The 26775-nt window shown below is 37.7% G+C and overlaps 1 protein-coding gene across 1 annotated transcript in view; it reads right to left on the bottom strand.

The window, feature by feature from the left end:
• Window positions 1-18534: 18534 nt before the first annotated feature.
• The window catches only part of LOC124802682, a 44259-nt gene continuing 36018 nt past the window's right edge, over window positions 18535-26775 (bottom strand). Inside the window, exon 4 of the mRNA XM_047263613.1 lies at window positions 18535-22226. Within this exon, the coding sequence (XP_047119569.1) occupies window positions 20278-22226 (1949 nt within the window). The 3' untranslated portion in view covers window positions 18535-20277. The remainder of the gene's footprint in view (window positions 22227-26775) is intronic.

Here is a 26775-nt window from a genome sequence, read left to right as displayed (position 1 = left end):
AACAGTCTGGATGATTGACTGATCTGGCCTTGTAACACTAACCAAAACGGCCTAGCTGTGCTGTGCTGTGCCAATGGCTGAAAGCAAGGGGAAACTACAGCCATAATTTTTCCCGAGGACATGGTTAAATGATGATGGCGTCCTCTTGGGTAAAATATTCTGGAGGTAAAACAGTCCCCCATTTGGATCTCCGGGTGGGGACTACTCAAGGGGACCTCATTATATCAAGAGAAAGATAACTGGCGTTGTACGGATCGGAGCGTGGAATGTCAGATCCCTTAATCGGGCAGGTAGAATAGAAAATTTAAAAAGGGAAATGGATAGGTTAAAGTTAGATATATTGGGAATTAGTGAAGTTCAGTGGCAGGAGGTACAAGACTTCTGGTCAAATGAATACAGGGTTATAAACAGAAAATCAAATAGGGGTAACGCAGGAGTAGGTTTAATAATGAATAGGAAAATAGGAATGCGGTTAAGCTACTACAAACTGCATAGTGAACGCATTATTGTGGCCAAGATAGATACGAAGCCCACGCCTACCACAGTAGTACATGTTTATATGACAACTAGTTCCGCAGATGAAGAGATTGATGAAATGTATGATGAGATAAAAGAAATTATTCAGATAATGAAGGGAGACGACAATTTAATAGTCATCAGTGACAAACGCGATAGTAGGAAAAGGAAGAGAAGGAAACGTAGTAGGTGAATATGGAATGGGGCTAATAAATGAAAGAGGAAGCCGCCTGGTAGAATTTAGCGCAGGGCATAACTTGGGTCAAGACTCATAAAAGAAGGTTGCATACATGGAAGAAGCCTGGAGATATTAGAAGGTTTCAGATAGATTATATAATGGTAAGACAGAGATTCAGGAACCAGGTTTTAAATTGTAAGACATTTCCAGGAGCAGATGTGGACTCTTGACCACAATGTATTGGTTATGAACTGTAGATTAAAACTGAAGAAACTGCAAAAAGGTGGTAATATGAGGAGATGGGACCTGGATAAACTGAAAGAACCAGACGTTGTACAGGGTTTCAGAGAGCATAAGAGAACGATTGACAAGAATGGGGGAAAGAAATACAGTAGAAGAATAGGTAGCATTGAGAGATGAAACAGTGAAGGCAGCAGAGGATCATGTAGGTAAAAAGATGAGGGATAATAGAAATCCTTGGGTAACAAAAGAGATACTGAATTTAATTGATGAAAGGAGAAAATATAAAAATGCAGTAAATGAAGCAGGCAAAAAGGAATACAAACGTCTCAAAAATGAGATCGACAGGATGTGCAAAATGGCTAAACAGGGATAGCTAGAGAACAAATGTAGGGATATGGAGACAAATGTAAGGATGTAGAGGCGCATATCATTAGGGGTAAAATAGATACTGCCTACAAGAAAATTAAAGAGACCTTTGGAGAAAAGAGAACCACTTGCATGAATATCAAGAGCTCAAATGGAAACCCAGTTCTAAGCAAAGAAGGGAAAGCAGAAATGTGGAAGGAGTATATAGAGGGTCTATACAAGGGCGATGTTCTTGAGGACAATATTATAGAAATGGAAGAGAATGTAGATGAAGATGAAACGCAAGATATAATACTGCGTGAAGAGTTTGACAGAGCACTGAAAGATCTAAGTCAAAACAACGGGAGTACACAACATTCCATTAGAACTACTGACAGCCTTGGGAGAGCCAGGCCTAACAGAACTCTACCATATAGTGAGTAAGATGTACGAGACAGGTGAAATACCCTCAGACTTCAAGAAGAATATAATAATTCCAATCCCAAAGAAAGCAGGTGTAGACAGATGCGAAAATTACCAAACTATCCGTTTAATAAGCCACAGCTGCAAAATAATAACATGAATTCTTTACAGAGGAATGGAAAAACTGGTATAAGTCGAACTTGGGGAAGATCAGTTTGGATTCTGTAGAAATGTTGGAACAAATGAGGCAATACTGATCCTACGACTTATCTTAGAAAATAGATTAAGGAAAGGCAAACCTACGTTTCTATCATTTGTAGACTCAGAGAAAGCTTTTGACAATGTTGACTGGAATACTCTCTTTCAAATTCTGAAGGTGGCAGGGGTAAAATGCAGGGAGCGAAAGGCTATTTACAATTTGTACAGAAAGCAGATGGCAGTTATAAGAGTTGAGGGCTATGAAAGAGGAGCAGTGGTTGGGAAGGGAGTGAGACAGGGTTGTAGCCTATCCTCGATGTTATTCAATCTGTATATTGAGCAAGCAATAAGGAAAACAAAAGAAAAGTTCAGAGTAGGTATTAAAATCCATGGAGAAGAAATAAAAACTTCAAGGTTCGCCGATGACATTGTAATTCTGTCAGAGACAGCAAAGGACTTGGAAGAGCAGTTGAATGGAATGGACAGTGTCTTGAAAGGAGGGTATAAGATGAACATCAACAAAAGCAAAACGAAGATAATGGAATGTAGTGGAATTAAGTCGGGTGATGCTGAGGGAATTAGATTAGGAAATGAGACACTTAAAGTAGTAAAGGAGTTTTGCTATTTGGGGAGCAAAATAACTGATGATGGTCGAAGTAGAGAGGATATAAAATGTAGACTGGCAATGGCAAGGAAAGCTTTTCTGAAGAAGAAAAATTTGTTAACATCGAGTATAGATTTAAGTGTCGGGAAGTCATTTCTGAAAGTATTTGTATGGAGTGTAGCCATGTATGGAAGTGAAACGTGGACGATAAATAGTTTAGACAAGAAGAGAATAGAAGTTTTCGAAATGTGGTGCTACAGAAGAATGCTGAACATTAGATGGGTAGATCAAATAACTAATGAGGAGGTATTGAATAGAATTGGGGAGAAGAGAAATTTGTGGCACAACTGAACTAGAAGGAGAGATCGCTTGGTAGGGTATATTCTGAGGCATCAAGGGATCACCAATTTTGTATTGGAGGGCAGCATGGAGGGTAAAAATTGTAGACGGACGCCAAGAGATGAATACACTAAACAGATTCAGAAGGATGTAGGTTGCAGTAGGTACTGGGAGATGAAGAACCTTACGATAGAGTGGCATAGAGAGCTGCATCAAACCGCTCTCTGGACTGAAGACTACAACAACAAGATTATTATATACTATAAAAATCCTATGCTATACGGTAAATGGGGAAATTAATGAAATGCTTTGTTACAACATAAGCATGGTTTGTATTTACATTAAGCTAGTTAAAACAATGATGTGTGTTAATAGAGGTTTCACTTGTCAGCTGGAATTGGTTAGTATTTGAAGCTTCTTGTGTAGCTTTTTCTATGATGAGTCACTTGCTGAACTTCTCGGTGAAGTGACCAACAGTAGTACCCAATCATGTTTGTGTTCCATAGGCCTTGGTAGCATTTTTCCATAACTTAAATGTCCTGGTGAAAATGCTCTCCTTGCTCCTCACTAACATCTCCCATATTGTCCGGGAAGTAACCAAGGTGACTGCTCAAGAAGTGAACTTTCAGACTCATTAAACATCCTAAATTTTTAGACTTCTTTAACACTGTAGGTATAGTAGAAACATATTCTGCATCTTTTCATGTCCTAAGAACTTTGTAACGACTTGCTTAAATGCTTCTTTCTCATTTAAGGTCATTGTCGATTCAAAGTTAACATCAAACATCAATTCAATTTTCTAATGTCAGGTCTGACAAAGACACCTTCTTTTAGTTTAGCTTCTGAAAGGTGTGGAAACTTTTGGCAGAGATACTTAGAACATGGTCCATCTTTAGGCAAAGCCTTTACACACTGTTTCATTAGGCCTAACTTTATATGTACAGGTGGTAGGAGTATGATTTTTGGATCTACAAGGTTTTTGCGTAGAATGTTCTTCTCACCAGGTTTTAAAGACTCCGTCACAGGCCAGTTCTTTCTGCACCAGTGTTGATCGCTAGCCCTACTGTCCCATTCACACAAGAAACATGGAAATTTGGTAAAGCCACCTTGCTGACCAAGGAGCATGCATGTTACTTTTAGATCACCACATATCACCCAACCATGAGTAGAATAGCCTATTTTATTTAGCACTATTTCTAGGTTTTCATAGCTTTCTTTCATATGTACAGAATGTCCAACAGGTATAGGTGCATACATGTTACCACTGTGTAATAAAACAGCCTTTAAACTCGTTTTGGATGAATCAATAAACAGCCTCCAGTCTTACTTTTGTATCCAATACCAAACTCATTCATCAGACTGGGAATGTCTGAGCAGTACACTAAATCACCTTCTTGTTGAAAAAACTTGGAAAATTGCTGTTCTCTCTTTCTATACATGTATATGCTGGTTCCAACTTCCAATAAGTTCTTTTCTTTTAATCTAGAGTCAAGCAATTCGTTTCTTTCGTTAAGCCCAGATCCCTAACAAAATCGTTAAACTAGGTCTGAGTAAACAATTTGGGCTCTAGATTTTCTGTATTACAATGGAATTCATCATCATTTGGTTCATCTAAATCAGATTGTACATCAGAAAATACTTCTATTGGAATAGAATTTAAATCATCTGGTGGTTCAGGAAATGGCAAATCTACACCATGCCCTACTGGTCGGATGGTGGACGGAAGGTTAGGTAGCTTATTACCTTCTTGTTTTTCGAATTATGACCAGTAATATCAACACTGCAAAAGTAGCAATCATCGGAATGATTTATTGGCTCCCTCCATATCATAGGAGCAGCAAATCTAAGGCTTTTTTCTCTTTATTGGATCATTTTCTCATATCTTCAACCACACACATAACATAACTTATGCAGTGGCCAAGATTTATCTTGATAAACAAGTTTAGATTCAAAGTATGATAGATAAACCTTTTTTACAAAGTCTGTAAAATTTCTTTGGCGTTTTTTAATCACAAATTCGCCACAAATATAACAAAAAACTGTCAGCAGAGTTTTTACAACCACGATTAGACATTGTACTGAGCACACGTACAGGAAGCAGGAAAGTGAGGTTTGGTTGACAGTAAACAAAACACCATTTGCTAACACAAAAATAGAATCGACCTTTTTTTTGCCAGCAAGTGTTTTTGAGCAGTGCTACAAACGTCATCTACATTCATTGCAACTCCTTTTTAAATTATTTTAGCTATATAAAAGCTGTTAAATTCTTTAAGAAATAGCTTAATTTAATAAATTTAACTGTAAAATGTGAAGGAATGGTGGGTGATACGGTTTTTCAAGTATCATATTTGGATTTCCCACCCTAAAAAACATAAGAATAAGGTATTTTCAGCAAAAAAGTTTTTCCATCGTTGGCCTGTGTTATCGAATACTTTTTTCAGGTTGACAAATACTGTGAATGTGTCTTGATTTTCCTTTAGTCTTGCTTCCATTATCAACCACAACATCAGACTTGCCTCTCATGCCTTTACCTTTTCTAAAGCCAAACTAAACATCATCTAGCACATCCACAATTTTCTTTTCAATTCTTCTGTATATTAATCTTAACAGCAACATGGATGCATGAGTTGTTAAGTTGATGGTGCGATAATTCTTGTACTTGTCAGCTCTTGCAATCTTCAGAATTGTGTAGATGATATTATTCCGGAAGTCAGATGGTATGGCGCTGGACTCATACAGTCTAGACACCAACGTGAATAATCGTTTTGTTGCCGCCCCCCCCCCCCCCCCACCCCGCCACCCCCATGATTTTAGAAGTTCTGATGGAGTGTTATCTATCCCTTCTGTCTTTTTGATCTTAAGTCCTCCAAAGCTCTTTTAAATTCCGATTTTAATACTGGATCCCCTACCTCTTCTAAATAAACTCCTGTTTCTTCTTCTATCACATCAGACAATTCTTTCCCCCTCATAGAGGCTTTCAATGTATTCTTTCCACCTGTCTGCTCTCTCCTCTGCATTTAACAGTGAAATTACCATTGCACTCTTGTTGTTACCACCCTTGCTTCTAATGTCACCAAAGTTTGTTTTGACATTCCTGTATGCCAAGTCTGTCCTTCCACATTTTTTCATGCAGCAATTTCATCTTAGCTTCCCTGCACCTCCTATTTATTTCATTCCTCAGTGAATTGTATTTCTGTATTCCTGAGTTTCTCAGAACATTTCTGTACGTCCTCCTTTCACCGATCAACTGAAGTATATCTTCTGTTACCCATGGTTTCTTCGCAGTTACCTTCTTTGTACCTATGTTTTTCTTTCCAACTTCTGTAATGGTCCTTTTCAGAGACATCCATTCCCCTTCAACTATACTGCCTAGTGAGCTATTCCTTATTGCTCTATCTACAGCCGTAGAGAATTTTAAGCATACCTCGTCATTCCTTATTACTTCCGTATCCCACTTCTTTGCGTATTGATTCTTCCTAACTAATCTCAAACTCTTCATCACTACTACATTGTGATCCAAATCTACGCCTGCTCCTGGGTACGTCTTACAATCTAGCATCTGATTTCTGAATCTCTGCCTGACCATGATGTAATCTAACTGAAATCTTCCTGTATCACCCAGCCTTTTCCAAGTGTACCTCCTACTCTTGTGATTCTTGAACAGAGTATTCACTATTACTGGCTGAAATTTATCATAGAACTCAATTCTCTCCAATCATTCCTCATCCCAAGCCCACAATCTCCTGTAATATTTTCTTCTAGTCCTTCCCTTACAACTGTATTCCAGTCCACCATGACTATTAGATTTTCATCTACATTTATATACTGTATTACCCTTTCAATATCCTTTCGTATATCTTCTCTCTCTCTCTCTCTTTCTCTCTCTCTCTCTTCCTCTCTCTCTTAGTCTTCAGCTTGCGCCATCGACATGCATACCTGAACTATCATTGTCTGTGTCGGTTTGCTGTGGATTCTGATAAGAACAACCCTATCATTGAACTGCTAACAGTAACACATTCTTTGCCCTACCATCCAATTCATAACAAATCCTACTCCCATTATACGTTTTCCGCTGCTGCTGATTTTACTCTATACTCATCTGACTTGAAATCTTGTGGAACTAACAATGATGTAACATTAGGAGGTGAAACTCTGCTGGGTAACAAACTGCAAAACTCTGGTCAGTTTACTGACCATGAGCAGGCTGAATTGTATCACACACTTCTTAACCATAAAAATGTACTTTCAAATCATGTAGAAGAAATTATTGACTTCACCTATGAATTTACAATAATTCAAACGGATATTGTTTTCAAAAAAACAATATCCAATTCCGCAATCCAAGATACAGGCCATCAAAGAAGAGATTACTTGAATGATTGATAAAAACATTATTGAACATAGTTGTAATCCTTACAGAAATCTAGTCAAGTCCTGACAAGTCTTGACCTCTACGTGACCTAATGGCAAATATAGCCACATCCAAGGTTTTAGAAGTACACTGTATTTCTGGCTGAGGGAAAAGTGCCATCAGTTTAAGATATTACTGTTGTTTGGTATGAAAAATAGTGGTAGTGCATTATGTTTTAGGAACAATCACAAGATCCGAACTACACTCATGTCCAGAAAAAACAGAACACCATGAATGACTAGAGATAGGATGATCATATTCACAGGACATGTACATTAGTATGTTCTGCAGAAATGATTTCATTTGAACCACGCTGTCCCTTCAGGTTCAAGGTCAACATTGATATCATGGGGCAACATCACCTACCAGTAAAATTTGCCAGCGGCCCTCACTGTCAGTAGAAACTGAAGATGTCACTAAAAACTGAAGATAATAGATAAGAGTAACCTGAGCAGACATGCAGGTTGCCTCACAGACATATGCATGAACTGTGCTGCCAAATCAGTTCATTTGAAAGAGGGTGCATTATTTGAATGAAAGAATGTGATGCATCTATCCAGAATATTGCTGCTCTTGTACTATGAAGTGTTTCAGCAGCAGTGCAATGGGTGTGTGCAGAATGTTTCATGGAAGGCCATAGAACACTAGGAGGTAGATCAGCTCCCCCCCCCCCCCCCCCCCCCCTCCGCCTTTCCTGAGAAGACTGACATTTCATCTGAATGGCATTGCAGGACAGATCTGCACGACCTCCTTGGCTCTGCCACAACACCAGAACAGTCTAACACATTGTACACTATTACGGGTGCCAGTCTGTTGCCATTTATTACCACATGGGTTATTGTGCACTCCATCCACTTCGCCTACCTTTGACAATTGGTGTATGGAACAATGCCACGGGTGGGGAGGGGGGGAGGGGGGGGAGGGGGGGGGGAGGAATGGCATCAGATAGTGTTTTCAGACAAATTCAAGTTCTGTTTGTTTGAAAATGATGGCCACATTTTAGTTCACCACAGGCAGGAGACGGGGAGCTGCATCACAGTCACTGCATTCACACACAACATGCAGCACCAACTCCAGGTCTTGTGGTGTGGGGTGCTGTTGGGTACAACCACAAATCAAAGTTGGTGCGTGTTCGTGGCACTGTGAGCAGTGTGTGCTACATGAATGACATCCTGCGACCCGAAGCCATACCCTTTCTGCACAACACCCCAGATGCCATTTTTCAGTATGACAATGGACAACCACAACTTGCTGCATGAACATGGGTGTTCTTGGTGTTACAGGATGTCAGCCTTTTGCCCTGTCCCATCAGATCAGCAGACTTGTCACCAATCGAAAATGTGTGAGATATGGGGAAACGACGAGTGCAGCACTGTAATCCAATGCCAAGTACCAAATATAAATTTTTGAACCAGGTGAATTATGGATAGCTATACCACAGGTTGCCATTCGCACCTTATACTCATCAAAAGCATCATCATGGGTGGAACAAGTTATCGGGTCCCTCTTGGCGAATTGTCTCCCACACCTGCCTGTTGAAATGACAAAGGTAGAACAACATACTGAGCCAAGTTAGAAACAAATCATGTCATTACATAATGTGCCATTCAAAAATATGGTGTTATGCGCTCTTAAAAACTTGGCATAAATCCAAAATTATGACAATAAGTTCAATGTCATTCAAAGCTGAATCTACCCAGAACAAGGTGAGAATAATTCAGTAAAGGGTTACATGCATGCTTCGATGAAGTTGGGAGCTATGCCAGCGGTAGCATAGCTACTGACAGCGTCACCCAAGCCTGAGTGGTCTCTACTGAGGAGCCATACAATAAAGTTAGATGGTCGATGGTATTGTCACGAGGGGTGAAATATACAAACGCTGAAGTATGAGACAAGGTGTTGCTAAAGGTGCACAATGGAATTGCTTTGAATTTAGTGGTAAAACGTGCTAACACTACCTGGAATGTATACATAGTGTGAAGCATGCGGGTAGCAGCCGATATTATATTAAATAGCTGAATAGAAACCTGTATGATTTAGTCTGAGAAGGTTTGAGCTCCAGAGTACTGAAAAATCTGCAAATTAAGGGAAGTAGATAATATGTGTTAACAAAGACTAAGCACTAGTGTAAGAATACTTTAAAGCTCAAACAGAAAATATAGGTACTTGTATACAGAAATAACGATAAGAAAACTCATACACCCCTGAACAGGTGCTATTTACAATAATTAGAAGTACAATCATAACAAACTTTAAGTAATAATGTTTGTGAAAACAAAATAGTTACAATTCTCTGTGCGAACTATAAATATGAAAACTTTCCAACATTTTCCTGATGTGGAGAAAAGTGATCATAAAGGCTCAGCTTACTGACTTAGGTTTAGACAAGTCAACGGCATCATGGTCACTGAACTTAGCGATAGCTTAAGACAATAAGTGGTGGTCCAACACCATGACAAATCTGGTTTAGATACCGTAATGCCCACAGTTGAGGAAAAAGCGACAACAAGTAGAGACCAGTGTGGAGAACAGCAGCAGGGCAGAAGGAGTCGGCAGTCTCTCACTGATGCGGTGATCAGCACTGTCCTCCCATATTCCCTGAGTATGGTAAACCCCGAAGTGGAGAAATAGAATCCCTTTCCAAATATGTCCACTGTGTAAAGTGATGATGTGGGTAACAAGGTGAATAGAAATGAATGTACAGAAAAAAGTGCAAAGTGTGGTGGCCGAGTATGCATACATGGCACAGTAAAACAACACTATCCAAAAGTCATGTATTAGAAGGGGGTTTAGAAGATAGACAATACAGTCAGAAAATTGATTATAATAAATAAGTATTTTGATTGGATGATGAGTAATAATGTCTGCACTTAACAGCAAAATGAGGCTAGAATTAGTATAAGCGGTAAAAAAACTGGAATCCGTAGTGAAAAGTTTGTCAAACACAATGTTAACGTTGGAAAGAGTGGTGGCACCACTATGGCTGTAAGAACTGAAATGTAGTTTGTGGTACTGTTTTTAGAAACTCGTGAAAAATTTAAAAACAATGGAGGTGGGGTGAGACGTAGCAATGTGCTGTCATAACACTGTGCATGCTCAAGCTGATAATTAACAGTTTAAACAATTAAGAATAATAATTCACATGCGTAACTAGTTTGAAAATCTGTCAAAATGATGCAGCATTTTATTACCATTAGAGTGGTAAAACCAGCATAATGACAGGGGGGCAGGCATGCATGTGTGTCCAAAGGAACATAACATTGTCATTTGGAATAACACAAGCACTGTAATATTGTACCATAGTTCCAGATTAGTGGCTTCTGATACAACTGGCATTTGGGCCAACCATTTTGTAGATAAAGAACAACTAGACTGAGCACAACAATGTCTTGGAAAGTCATAGCTATGTGATCCACTGTAACCGGAAATTCTCCAAATTCTGCAGCAATTGTGCACCCGTTCTAAAACATGACATCATTCACGTCAAACTGTAGATCTGGTCCCATATGAAATCACAATATTGTGTCCACACCTGGAGCCAATTATTTAGAATTAATTTCATAGTGATACGGACTTAGGAACAGGGTCCAGGGTTCATCGCTGGAGTCTTTGAGCTGATTTCTCAGTATTGGGAGAAAAAAGAGCCACCAGTGATCTATGGTTCATGAAGAAATTACATTTGGTCCTGTATTTGAAGACATGGAATTTCTTAATGGCATACAAAATGTCGCAATTCCCCCTTTTCAATCTGTGGACAGTTAAGTGTGTGTGGGTGTTACGGTTTTGGTAGTAAACGTGATTGGTTGTTCTGACATGTGAGCATTTCTCTGCCCCAATATGATTCTTCCTTTTGTGTTCTGAATACTCTGTTGCACTCTGTAGTCCACTTGATGGGGACACCTTGTTTCACAGGTGATTTAAGAGCATGTGATACTTCAGACTATGGCAAATTTGGAATTGTAATGGATCAAAAATCATTGGAAAACTGCTGGTGCACTGGCTACAATGAACATAGGTGCTTTTAGTAACACAGACCAAACTATTTCTTTTCACTGTTATATTTTGTAAGGTCTCAATGAGTGTAAAATGCAAATATGCATCAACCAAATCTACTTTGGATGAACACTCACCTCCAGATAATAGGTTGAGTAGTTGTTCAGGCCACCAAACTCAATGACAGATTCCAAATTGAATGTTGACTTGGAGTTGCTACACAGGTGAAGAGCTGCTACTGGTATTCGAACCACTCTCAGGAGTGATGTCCACTGGCCTGATGGGGTTGATTCCACAGTATTGAGCCTTTGCAATCTACTGAGTTGTTCTTTTAACTGTTGATCTTAACACAAGTACTGGAAAAGCACAGTGAAATTGTGGCTAGGACACTTGTTTTCATGGTATATGACTCTCATGCTCTACTGTACATTGTAACCATGGAGAGAAGGTTTCTGTAGATTCATGGAAATACCATCTAATACTTGGAAGGCTCTTCAGCATATTGATAGAATTTTTAATGGGAATTCTAAAGGTTTGAAAGTATTCATTCGGAAGATGTTCTGAAACATGGAGCTGTCAACAACTATCAGCATGACAGAACAAATGACCTGCGTGTACTTCATTGATCACAAACTGTTCCTTCATCAATACTGGTTATTTTTGTGAATAACGAAATTATGGTGGTAAGTTGAAGCTGCTAAACGGCAGTGTGTTTTCCAGATTTATAAAGGCATGTAGCCACCAACAAGTAAACTTCCACATGTCACTTGCAGAAGCAACTTCTGCAAATTATTTGACATGGAAGCCAACTTCTGCAAGTTCTGTCTATTGGTAGAAGTAGCTTCCACAAGTTAGTGAAACAGCTTCTTGCATCTTGCTGCAAACACTTGCTAAACTTGCCAGTTGCTGGAAGTTTTTCATCAAACTTACAGGGGGTTTGTGTGTTCAATATTGGTACGACATTATCAATGTCAAAAAGGAGAATGAAGACAAATGTACCATGGGAACCAACAAACATATAGACTTGACCAGTCAGTGAAGAAAGAGCAAAAAAAGTAACCGATTACTTTTGTTTCACAAGTAGGAAAAGGAGAATGCCATTACAGATGTCCTTAAATTTCAGCTGGTTTTAATCTTAGCATAAATGTAAATCCATTATGTTTGTAATAAATAACGCTTGCTAAAAAATCAGAGTAATTAAATGGCAATCTCTTGGTGATACAGCTTGCAGCATTTCTGTGTTCTGTTTTTAAATTTATTACATTTGTAATAAAAGCAATGAAGACTGTTTGCAAAAAGTTAATTAAAAGGTGATCCCTTGGTGATGCAGCTTGCAGCATATTTGTATTCAGGTTTTGAATATTTGTATTGTACAACAGACAGATTTTCGAAAACTGCATACAACATTCTCATACTTTTTTAATGTAAACAAAGTCCTCGAATTTTAATCTGTTCAGTAGTGTTTCTTGATAATTACATACACCTCTGCATTTTCTTCAATAATAATAATGATGCAACAATCAAGGTGGCTGCTCTGTTTTTAGCATGATACTGTACACTTCCACTTGCCTATCTCACAATGTGTCTCTAGTGGAAACACTTCTGCAAGTCCTTACAGCAATTATCTTGTCCAAGTAACTTGCAGAAATAAACTTGCATAAGTTTTTGTTCTGATGTAAACACTTCAGCAAGTGCTTATAGAAGTTACTTGCTAGTGGACACATGCCTTAAGGGAAGCTACTGCACCTGTGCTGATGTGGAACTGGACCACAATTTGATTTACATTCAGTTTGATAAACAACTTTTTGCGAGAAATTGTTTTCTTCTTGCAGTGTCTATTTGTATCATCTCTGAATACCCGCTGCGCTTTACTGAGGAAGAATGTGTGTATGTGGTCCCACTTATGGAGAATGTACCACCACATCTCTGTGTGGTCAACAACTGCAACCATGAACACTTGGTATGCCGCTAATTGCCATATGTTGGTTTTGAGGCGTGTTGGAAAAAATTAATTGGTTTTGCTGCGGGGAAAATTATCCAACTATACACATTACAACAGTAGAGCACATACAGTAGATATCTCAGGTAAATTTTCAAATTACTTGTTTTGATTCCGGGCAATAGCAAACATTTTATCTAATGTAGCATCCTATAATCTTAGAGCCTCCTGCCAGTCTTCTCTGTTGGGTGCAGACAGAGTAAAGAAAATTAGCATTTACTGTTCTGTTGAAAACAAGATCATTATAGATGGAGCACAAGCTCAGATTTGTGAAGAATGTGAAGCTATTTCGGGAAATCATGGTAAACCTAAACCTGGAGGTCAGATTGGCATTTGAACTGCCATTCTCCTGAAGGTGAGTCCAGAGTGATAACCACTGCACCACCTTGTTTAGTGTGCAGACTGAATAATGTTGTGTATCAAGCAGTCCAAGTCAGATTGGTGGTATGTAAACTTGCTTAGCCTGTGTAGGTTAGTAATCAATGCCCACTATAACTGTTCTGGCAGTTTTAGTCTGGCCACAATGACATGATATGATATGATGTTTCTTATAATTGGATGAACTAAGCAAATCAGAGATTTCATTGAAAGTCAATGCTGCTGGGATAGTTAGTGAAGTCATCTTCTTTAACAAATCATAAGCATCCGTACGGGGGGCAAGAGGGGATACAAATAAACTTTGAATTCATAACAAAAAGAAACAACATAATTCAAATTAATATGAAGCATCTAGAAATGTTCAATATGCTAATTCAACAAGGTGTGAACACATACAAAATCATCTGCATGAGGTGCACAATCTTATAAAATCTTCCCTTCATCTCGCAGGTGCTGACTTGCTGACTTATGATGGCCAGGAGTGGTGGATAGCACTAGAGCTGCTGAGGCAGCAAAGGCGTCCTTTGGCACCCCATCCCAGCTATCAAGTAGCTGTAAGAATCTGATTGGCATGCTGATGTGATCCTATGCAAGCACACTGATTCACTTTGCAATACTGGGTTGACACATCAGGGTTTAGCATCATGCTGACGATGAGATCATCAAAGACAGAGCACAAATTCATGCCCTCTAGCTTCACAAACAAGTAAATCAACATTACACCTGGTACTTTTCTTTCAACAACCAATCAAAGCACAGGATATGTGACATCACGCAAATGTGTTTCTGTCTGTAAAACACAACAAAGACATGTATAATGACAATGGAAATTCCTCACTGGAATAATAGGTAAAATAAAGGAAAGGCGACCACTTCTCTATAGCTGCGCGATGTGTGGCACATAAAAACATGCAACAGAAAACTATTTGTAGCTTTTGCTCTTTCTCTAGTAGCTGTACACACATTCATACGAACAACAGTACAGCACCCAAATGTACACACCCATGGCCATGGGAGATTATTGATAGCTATTGCCTGGGCAGGTGGAGGTGGGGAGGGGGTAGGGAAGGATGCACAAGATGAGGAAGGGGTAGTGAGATAGCATGAGACAGGACTTTCCACAGATAACAATATGATAACTGGAGTGAAGACAATGAATGTGATTCTATACGAAGCTATCAAACATATTAGACCTACCAGAACATTCAACATTATTCTTACTATTATGTGAACTAAGTTTGTAGTGAAGCCTGATCTGTTGCTTATCCCAAGGCGTAGGTTAGGTCGAACAATGATAATTTGGTTGAGAGTTGGTGAATACACTGAACGCATTTCCATACAAAGCTATCAATCATATTACTTGTGCAACAACATTTAAATTCTCCTGTCATCATACGTGATGACTGTGGTGTTCACTTGATGCTACATATCCTATGCTATGTTTGCCTAGAAGCAAGCTGACAGATGCCATGTTAATGTATGTGCCTGGAAAACTGAAGTGCTATATTTGATGGTTATTCATATTTATACTTTACTATTATGAAGTTCAGTTCATGCATCACATTAAATATTTCTCAAAAACGTGTCAGTTTTTTGTATAATTGGGTGCAAAAAAGTATTGGGAATCGTCACGTCAGTGATTAAAACTGTTATCAGAATGGTGTTAATTGGAAATAGAGTATTTTTGTTTCACATTACATTTACAGCCATTGTTCTTTACACATGAAATTAATTGCCACTTAAAGATTATACATAATTCTCAGTGTTTAGAAAAATAAAATTCAATTTCAGCAGTCAATAACTATCAGTTACCCGTATTAGCAAAATGCTGCTCTCATACTTACAAAATTTTTACACGGAGACAGAAAAATGCCAAATTCTGCTACATTTTGTAAAAACTGATTTCACATTATTTCCCGAAAAACTACTGACAACGTGTCATGGTTTACACAAAATTTTCCAGTTCCTAAACATGGAAAGCAGTTGGGGAAATGAAATAGTCACTTCTGATTCATGCAGTAGTTCATCGTGTTTAGATGTCAGACAGTGAAAAAGCCACTTTGCTTTTCATTTGCCAACAATTATCATTCAAAATGAGTGCTGCAATTGAAAATCCTTCCATTGTGAAATTCATTTTAAAAGTGACAAGTAAGGGTGTTGCACATCAACGCCATCATTTGTTTGAGAGTGGAATAATGAATTTTTGTGATGGTTCATCTGTAGTCAGCTATATGCTGGTAAAAAACAACTGAAAATAAATAAATGGTTTCACGATTGTTGGTCGCGTTTCTGCAGCTTTCGCTGAGTGTTTTGCACAAGACTGTGACTAAAACTTAGGATCCCATAAGTTCTATATTTGTTGAGTTCCAAAACTCTTTTCTGAGAATAAAATTACTCAATGGATGACTGCATCTCTGTAGTTTCTTTTCCATTATGAGATGAAAGCAGGAGGATTATTGAATAGAATCTTAACTGGAGATGAGAATTGTTTCTTGCACTAACATGCAGACAAAATAGCATTCAAGTCAAGATCCCCAAATTCTGCCTATGACAACCATCTTTTTGGGACTTTTGTTTGTAGATTCTACAGAATGTGGAAGGGCAATCTATTCTGAAGCCTACTATTGGAGATGAAGTATACTGAGAAGAACTGTTCAAAACAAGGATATAGCCTCTTGATTAAGAAATGTCATGTTTTTGCAAAACAATGCTTTGTCCCACTCTGCCCAGCAAACACGTGGTCTGTACGACTCTGCCCAGCAAACACATGGTCTGTACGCCAGTTCAAATGGGAAATTTTTTTCTAACATCTGCTCTACAGCCCAAACTTGACTTAAAGTGATTTTCATCTCTTCATGAAAAAGTGCCTTGGCTCTCAACATTTTGACTCTGAGGAAGAACTTGGAAGATGCTATTACAGGGTGGCTACAATCTCAACCAGTAGAAATCCATGCAAAGGGATTCTGTCAGCTCATTAAGACACAAGACAAATCCTTCAACGTGAGTGGTGAATTTGTAAATAATAATAGAGAGATGTAGTTTTAAGATTTTTCTTATCAATTTTCTGTATCTATTCCAGTATTCTATTTATAACCGAATGCAACTTGCTTTCCAGATATCCTCTGCAAATCATGCATAAAAGTTCTGTATTTACCTATTATCATCAACATGGCAGATGGAACAGACACAAAAATTACAGAAAGTAACCAAATTAAGGAAAGTTAGTTTATACAAATTTTTTTAATATCTGTATTCACTGATGACATGCCATAAATTTACTATGAGGACTAAGGGGTGGGGGCTGGGGGACAGGGTGGGACAGCAGCACTTAGAGGCATCTCAATACAAAACCAGCCAGAAATTTCAATTTACTGAAGTTCTATCCACAATTACAGAACAATGATCAGATATTACACTGGCATAAATCTGTGCAATAATTACTCCTAGCAGTGAGAGACCTATCATACAATTCCTTTGATGGTATGTACGGTACCCATTAATCGACAGCTGTGTTTATGATGTTGAAGAATTCTATAATGGTGTGGTATCCTAAACCAGACATTTTTTATGTAAAATATAAATGTAATGTATAATTTTTAATTTATGACTTTATTACTGAATACACATCAAAACACACATATATTGTCAGCGGTTGATGAGTAAGTAAGTAATATGAAATCAGACAAAATCTATGAATGAGTATTTGTGTTGTTAACTATTACCTTGCAGGAAATTCTGATAACTTTGTGCAAAGGAAAGTAGCTATTTTGAATGTGAGATAATAATATGGATTATTTGTGGTGTAATACACTATCTATGGTCTATGAAGAAACAGTGTAATTGTGCAATAATGGCAAAGGCAAAATAATAAAAAGGGGAAAAATGCTCATATGTCTCATAGAATCATTTGCTGATAAATATACCAGATGACGTATGAAGCCAGAATTTCCCTACAGATGGTGCTAGCTGTCAGCATAGGGCCCACGAGAAAGCGTCTGCAGTGTCATCTGCTTCATGTAACAGCTGACGACAAATGTCAACACACAGTAACGCAAGTCCCATACATCAGTACCTGTTTCAAACCTGTAAACATGTCAAGTTTTGTCCCTACAAACTACAATTTGCAGACAGCATTGGTTTTCTGTTATCATTTGAAGAAAACTGCTGGAGTATCACATCAAATGCTTGTCGAAGCTTTCAGTGAACATGCTCTTGCATGTTTTGAGTGGTTCAAAAAATTCAAAAGTGGTAATTTTGACCTGAGAAATGATGAGTGTGGCAAACCACCAAAAAGTTTGAAGAAAACAAATTGCAGGCCTTATTGGATGAAGATGATACTCATACTCAACAGGACCTCGCGGAACAATTGAATGTGACGCAGAAAGCCATTTCTTTTTGGTTGAAAGCTGTGGGAAAGGTGCAGAAAGTGAGAAAATGGGTTCTGCATGAACTGAATGAAAGACTGCAAGCAAATAGAAAGACCACTTGTGAAATGCTGTTCGCTAGATACAAAAGAAAGTCGTTCTCCACCAAATAGTGACAGGTGTTGAAAAATGGATATATTTTGAGAAAATCCTAAGCATCATAAATCATGGGTGAATCCAGGCAAACCATCGACATATCTTCTGGTAAACCTTGCGGGATGTAAGGTCGTGGTCCATGAAACTCTTCAGCTTCTAACGTTTCGTCCAGTGCTTCGCTGGACATCTTCAGAGGGGTGTTTCTCCTCCGGTGAGTCTTGCCGAGTCGGCAAGACTCACCGGAGGAGAAACACCCCTCTGAAGATGTCCAGCGAAGCACTGGACGAAACGTTAGGAGCTGAAGAGTTTCATGGACCACGACCTTACATCCCGCAAGGTTTACCAGAAGATATGTCATCCGGTCGTGAAAGCCTTCATACGAAAAACCATCGACACCCACTCCAAGACCAAATCACTTTGGAAAGAAAACAGTGCTCAGTGTTTGGTGGGATCAGAAGAGTGTCATCTATTATGAGCTGCTAAAACCTGGTGAAACCATTAACACTGATCACTACTGACAGCAAAAGATAGATTTAAATTGAGTATTACATGAAAAATGACAGGAATATGGAAAAAGGCAACACAAAGTCATATTGTTCCATGGTCACTCACAGCAAAACGGGTCAGGGAACGATCGAGGCATTCAGTTGGGAAATACTAGGGCATGCAGCTTATTCTCCAGACTTGGCTCCATCTGATTCACATCTATTTGCATCACTGGGACATGCTCTAGTTGAACAACATTTCAATTCGTATGCAGTAGTACGAAAATTGCTCAATGACTGGTTCACTTCAAAAGAACTGTTTTTCTTTTGCGTGGCATTCATATCTTGCCAGAGAAGTGGGAGAAATGTATAAATAGCAATGGAGATTATTTTGAATGAAACAATGTTTATCAGTTTTAAACAACAGACGTGTCATTATTGCAACCAAATTCCAGTTTCATACTTCTTCACCTGGTAGTGACCACATGCATCTGCTTGCAGAGAAACAGTGACAATTATAAATTAAAATTGTGGATCAGCCACAAGCCACATATAACTTTGTCTTTATTTTTACATTTTTCATTCGACCAAAATAAAAATCTTCAGAAATTATGTAGCCGAGGACCACACTTTACAAATATCAGGCTATGTATATTTACATATGACAGCGCCACTACACATAGCCCCATACTTGTATCATGTAGCCCTTGCTATGTAATTTCTGAAGATGCTAACTTTAGTCGAGTGAAACATGTGAAAATAAAGAAAAAATTATATGCGACTTGTGAGTAGTCTATAATTTTGGTACATAAATAAATACACCATTTTTCATGGCAAATCTGACTTTGTTAGTGATGACTATAGGTGCTGAAGAGAAGTTATCATTTAGCGTTATGTTTTCATACACAATGTCACTCATGTAACACAGATTAGTTTTTGAAATGGGATTAGTGTATCGAAATGAATTTAGGTAATTAAAGTAAGGCATAGCTCCATAAAATTTGGTACTGTCAACTTCGCTCTCTAGACTCCACCTGAGACCCATTTCCCCATCCTCTTCTTGAAATACATAAAAACGTGTCTGATACTAGTTTATTTGTGTGACAAAGGTACCGCCAAATTCAATCTAAATAATAAGGAGATTCAAAGTATAAGCCAAGATTGAATTTTAGAAGGAATGAAACAAATGAAGATAACTAGTTACCAGGCAACAAAATGCTGATAGGAATAACACTTCTGAGTACAATAAAAATAAATAACAAGTGAATATAAAAGCAATTTTGCACTAGGACTAGAATTCAAAAACTGGAGCCTCATTGCAATGCAAAGAGAGAAAAAGCAAGAAATACAAAATTTTTGCTGGCAGAGGCAGTCGTTTGGTATACAGTAAATCTTATGAACACCACATTTGTCAGTATGGACCACACTCTTGCCCCTAACATATCTCTCGCATAACTCTGTGTATCACATTCTCTTCTCTTCCAGGTTTTTGCCTTCATTCCCTTTTCTCTTGCACTTTAAGGCATTTAGCGATGTGGCTCAAAGATAAGTTATTCACATTTCACTCACATTTTTGTACTTGCCTTTTAGAATGGAGTCACATACTGATATTATACAGAAGTCTTCCTGCACACAGTGTTGGGAATTATAGATGAAAGATACGTTTTCTCTTTTTGGGACTCTTTTTGGCATCCTTCAGGCTATTATTTCCAGTCATGTAACGAAGAAAGTCTTTCATGACTTCTCTTTCTGTTCGAAGTTCTCTCTCTTTCAAGTGTTTATCAGTAGGACATTCCTCTGGGAAAATATCTGCCAGTGCCCGGTCAAGATGTGATGTGATGCCCTTCTGATCAGATTCTTTACATAAAAAACAAACACAGTTTTTAGAATGAGCATTGTTTCTTGCAGACGTATTTTGAACCTGCTTTGTTTCCTCTACTTCTGAAACACTAGAATGTGGATCAGTTTTGCACACAAATAGTCCATCTTCTTCTACAATTTTTATTTTTACAGATGGTGTTACACTCCCTGAATTTGAGCAAGTTATACTGCTTTTCTTATCAAGTTGCTCAATAGTATTTTGAGCACTGTGATGCACGTTTGTAGTTTTCCTCCCGTCAGTGTTTCGAGTTGATTCCAGGTTTTCACACGAACTTAATTGTACATCTATAACTTCATAGTTTCTTGAATCCCCAAGGAAGCCTGTGGATGATGTATCACTATCAACTGTCACAATTTTATACACCTCATGACCATCATCATCTTTCTGAATGGGTACTAATTCAGCACTTAATAATTCTGCCTGTAATTCACTCTTTCTTGGTAAATCATTTGCTACTGTATTTTTTGTACTAACACTATTCTTATCATCATCCAATATAATGACCACATCTTTATCCTCACACAAATCTTTCATACAATGATTATCTTTTTTATTGAATGTTGATACACCAGGGATTAATTCTGCAAATAATTCAAGCTTTCCTGGTGAATGATTTCCTACAGTATTTGTCGTACTCTGATGATTTAACAACACCAGGGGTTCAGGTTCTGGATTTGTGGTATCTGCCATAGATACACCATCAAGCTGCTTTCCTGCATTATTGTCATTACACTCACTACTCTTATCATCATCAAATATAATGACCACTTCTTTATCATTACATATCTCCTTGTCACAATCAATATTTTTTTTAGTCCTTACTGATTCACTAATGACTAATTCTGCATGTAATTCACACACCCTAGATAAATCATTTCCCACGGTATTTTTTGTATCTTGGGGAATTAATAGTATTGTTTGTTCCTGCTCTGGATTTTTCACATTGTTGTCATTACTGTTACTGGTGCTTTTCACTTCTTCAAAACCATCATCATGATCACTACCATCATTGTGGCCTGCACCTCTACAATTTCTCTTGCTCTTACTCTGAACATCTGCATGTTTGTGGCTCGAAATACACATATTAGAAATCGGGGCGCTGACTTCTGAATGCTGCATACAGCTGGCTAATTCTTCACTCACTTCAGTAAGTTCAAGACTTCTAGGTATGCTAGTAGGTGAATCATGTTCATGCAATATTGTATTACCAGAGTTTCTACTGTTACTCTGCTCCATCATATTTTCGTTCATTTTCACACAGCTAATGCAATTTGTACCTGATTCTCTTTGTGTATCAGTACAAATGTTATCATCCAAACTTGTAAAAGCTTTGGCTGCCACTGTGCCTGGATTTTCACACTTTTCGCTGTAGTTATTAAGCACTGGAGAACCTTTATAGTTAACATGGGGTGGCACAGCTTTCATATTTTCTACACACTTTGTAATTTCCTTTTCTAGGGAAGTTATCTCATTTCGTAGTTTGAATATATCCATACTGTCGTCAGTTTCAAAATCAATATTGCTTATATCAAATGCATCAACTTCCAAGACTCCTTTATCATTTGTATTCTCTGATGAAACATTTTGCAGAGTCTTGACGTCTGGGAAAATATCTGGAAATGTAACAGACTCTTCTGATGTATCAGAAATATATGGTGAGTCATCAGAATCATCTTCCTCTTCCTGTGGCCAACCTCTCTCAGACTCTGAACCTGTAACAAAAAGAAACTGTTTCTCATTCTCATTCTGTAGACTATAAAGGGGACCTTTTTTATACACATAGTTCACACACTACCATTTATTTTTATTGTACTTCAAATAAACTGCACACAACTTTCAAACACACACACACACACACACACACACACACACACACACACACACACACAGTGATATTAAATTGAAAATTTCACTCAGGTATCAACACAAGGCTTTGATTGCATCATTCTCTATTCTTCTACATTATAGTCAGGCAACAGAGTGCTACAAAATGTAGAAAAATAGTATGGATGTTGGTAATGAAGTATGTTTGGCCAAGAAGAGACAATTAGTTTAGTACTCCATCTGTTGTTCAGTTTGTCTTCTATGAAAGTTGAGGACAATACATATGACATCAGCAGCATCACACGTCTGGAAAGTCAAGTGACCAATACCAGGTGCTATTATTTCACATTCAATGAATCTGTTCATTAGCTGCCTCTCTGTAATAGAATTTTGTCTACCAGTTTCACATCTTTTTCTGTCATTAAATGACTTATTCCTTTTCAGCTGTTCTGCCAGCTTAGATTTTGAAATATTGGATGCCTTTACATAGCTGATGCAAACCATTTTGGTATTCATACTATTTCTACTGCATTATAAAGCTGCTACGTGATGTTGTTGTGGTCTTCAGTCCAGAGACTGGTTTGATGTAGCTCTCCATGCTACTCTATCCTGTGCAAGGTTCTTCAACTCCAAGTAACTGCTGTAACCTACATCCTCCTGAATCTGCTTAGTGTATTAATCTCTTGGTCTCCCTCTATGATTTTTACCCTCCACACTGCCCTCCCTTGATGCCTCGGAACATGTCCTACCAACCAATCCCTTCTTATAGTCAAGTTGTGTCACAAATTCCTCTTATCCCCAATTCAATTCAGTACCTCCTCATTACTGTAATCTTTAGCATTCTTCTGTAGCACCACATTTTGAAAGTTTCTATTCTCTTCTTGTCTAAACTATTTACTGTCCATGTTTCACTTCCATGCATGGCTACATTCCATACAAATACTTTCAGCAAAGACTTCCTGACACTTAAATCTATACTCAATGTTGACAAATTTCTCTCCTTCAGAAACACTTTCCTTGCCATTGCCAGTCTACATTTTATAGCCTCTCTACTTTGACCATCATCAGTTATTTTGCTTCCCAAATAACAAAACTCATCTACTACTTTAAATGTCTCATTTCCTAATCTAATCCCCTCATCACCACCTGATTTAATTTGACTACATTCTATTATCCTCATTTTGGTTATGTTGATGTTAATCTACAGCCTCCTTTCAAGACACTGTTGATTCCATTCAGCTGCTCTTCCAGGTCCTTTGCTGTCTCTGACAGAATTACAATGTCATCGGCGAACCTCAAAGTTTTTATTTCTTCTCCATGGATTTTAATACCTACTCCGAACTTTTCTTTTGTTTCCTTTACTGCTTGCTCAATATACAGATTTAATAGCATCAGGGATAGGCTACAGTCCCTTCTCAACCCCCCCCCCCCCCCCACCTCGATTGTTGTAACTGACATCTGGTTTCTGTACAGATTGTAAATAGTCTTTCGTTCTCTGTATTCTACCCCTTCCACCTTCAGAATTTGAAAGAGAGTATTCCAGTCAACATTGTCAAAAGCTTTCTCTAAGTCTACAAATGCTAGAAATGTAGATCTGCCTTTCCTTAATCTATCTTCTAAGATAATTCATAGGATCAGTATTGCTTCATGTGTTCCAAAAATTATTGGGCAGTGCTCTCTGATAACTGCCCAATAATTTTTATTTCATTAGTCAATCATCTGAGGACTCTGTATGCTTATAATCACTGTGATAGTTGCTCTGTTTTTCCTTTTTCATTTAAGCCAAGTATTTTTCATCAATACATTGTGTCTATCATGGAATACATCTCACCATTTTGGAGCAGTTGTTCATTTCTCATCTCAGAAAGTGCCAAAAGACATTATAGCCACTCTGAAGATGTATCAGGTATCAGTTTTGGTCTCTTCCAGTTGTATACCCGTTTCCTCCAGATCCTTATTACATTCATATATTATTGCATTCTGTCATTGGTTTGGAGTCAAGGGTATTGAAGATGTGTTTCACCCATTTCAAATCGTATGTTCTATTAACATGTTCATAAAACAGAACTCTGTCTTTATGCATTGTGTTCGTAGTTTTTTATATTTCACAATGTATTTCTTGTTTCAGGTTTTTATGTAGATTTTTAAATAATTTAAAAAATAATTCCACCACTTGATAACTCTCAGAGACAATAAGACACTCAGATGCATATAGGCATACTCATTGTCTTAATCTTTGTGGCCATATTGTCAGTTGTTGCTTTATAATTATCGAAAGTATTTCAAATCAATCTTTGCAACTGTTGTGGTGTCTGGCGGCGACACCACAACTGTCATACAAGAAAATGCATATTTTGTCACCAAATGTGTTTTACTGAAATAAATCATCGTCAGTGGTCTGTGATAAAATATATTTACAACTTTAATTGATTTCCACATAAAACAACAGCTCATTAAAAAAATGTTAATTTTACTTATGCTACATTGTCAGATTTCATTGACATCGGGAAATGCTCCCTGCTTGCATATTTCTGAAGAATTCCTTTCTTTGGTACTGTTAGTTCTGTCTTAATCTTACATTGCTTTGCAGAATTATGGATTTCTTACTGTGAAACACAACATACAGTATCACAAGTACTGTATGTTTGCTTCTTTCCAGCTAAATATTTCTTGTGTGTTTTGTTTAGTGTTACCAACTTAACTGTTAGTTTTTTCTTTGATCTAAAAATATTCTCTTCATTTGCCATTTGTCATATGTTACATATATTTATTTAAAATGAAGGAGTTAATTGGATCATAAATGCAATTTAGTAGACTGGAGGATGAGTTGGTAATGATGCTGTAGGAACAGGGTTGAGGAGTATGCACACGAGAGAGAGAGAGAGAGAGAGAGAGAGAGAGAGAGAGAGAGAGAGAGAGATATTGGGGGGGGGGGGGAGGAGGGAGCAGAAAAGATCTTTAAAATTATTTTATATAGTGTCTGTCCAATATAATTTTCTGTTAGCTGGACATCTATTAAGTGTTTATAACTGAAACTTCTGCTACAGCTGAACAAAATTTTATAACTGAAGTCTTTATGTAAGGCTTCAGTGATAAAATGTAGCAGAAGTTTCAGTTAAGAATAAATTTTCTATTGTCCTTGGCCTACAGAATTCTTGTTTCAGATGGTCTGTAAATGTTGAGTAATTTTCTCTTTATTTTGATGCCCTTATGTGCTTCTTATATCTTGTGTCAAACATCCTGCCAGTCATCCCAATGTAGATTTTTTCATTGGCTGTGTAACTGAGCTGGTAGATATCAGATTGTTGCTACCTTTCTGGTTTTTTATTTTAGTTTTTGTATGTGTTTCTGTATAGAGTTATTCATTTTGTAGGCAATGTTTATGCCCTGTTTTTTAATATATTACACCCCATAAAGTCACATTAAGCAAGGTAAGACTTTTATGCCATTTTTTTGTGACTGAGTTGCTTGTATCAGAGAGTGATTTGGTTTGTTTGTGTCTTTATTTTTGTATTAATTTTATCTACCAATGTTTCTTTGTACCCATTCTTTAATACTATTGTTATATAGTGGCTCACTCTGTTTGGTAATCAGAGGTATTAAGGGAAATCTTATTGAGTCTGTTCAGCATGTATCTGACTAACTTGTTTGTGATTCTGTGGATTTAGGCTGTATTTATTATTGTGTCTGTTGTTGTGGGTTATATGTGTATGTCAAAATTATGGTTGTGATAAACATCTGTTAAGGTTATGTCTAGAAAGCTGAGTGTGTTTTCTTCTTGTTCTATTGTAAACAATATTTTGTTCAGAAGTTCATCTAGCATGCATATTATGATATCCATGTACCTGCACCAGTAGATACTGATGTAGCTTTTGGGAACACTAGCCAACATCCTCATGAATCATACAGAGGAACTACTATTAGAAGATGTAACAACAAAGAACAGCTATGTCATCATCTAATGATACACATAAATGGATGCCATAATGGGAATGGTTGATGAATCTCAGAAAAAATACAATAATTACACTAAAACATAAATGCTATACACGAGAGCAAAGTTAACAATAGATGAAGAATGAAGACACGCATCCAACCTTTCTAGATGTAACCACAATAAAAGACAATCACAACCACGCCTTTTACCCATAACAACTGACCCAATGATAAACGCAACCTTAAACCACCCACAGAATCACAAACAAGCTGCAATCAGGTACGTACTAAAAAAACTCCATAAGATTCCCCTTAACACTTCTGATTAGGAAACAGAGTGAGCAAATATAAAACAACAGCATTAAAATGAGTACAAAGAAACTTAACAGAAAAATATAATATCAATACACGCAAGTGGCACAATCACAAAAAAACGACATACAATGACCTACCACAATACCCTACCCCCATGAACCATGGACCTTGCCGTTGGTGGGGAGG

This window comes from Schistocerca piceifrons, chromosome 6, assembly GCF_021461385.2.
Source record: "Schistocerca piceifrons isolate TAMUIC-IGC-003096 chromosome 6, iqSchPice1.1, whole genome shotgun sequence".
NCBI classification, from domain to species: domain Eukaryota; kingdom Metazoa; phylum Arthropoda; class Insecta; order Orthoptera; family Acrididae; genus Schistocerca; species Schistocerca piceifrons.
The sequence above is the reverse complement of the archived record's forward strand: the minus strand, read 5'-3'. Positions and strand labels throughout refer to the sequence as shown.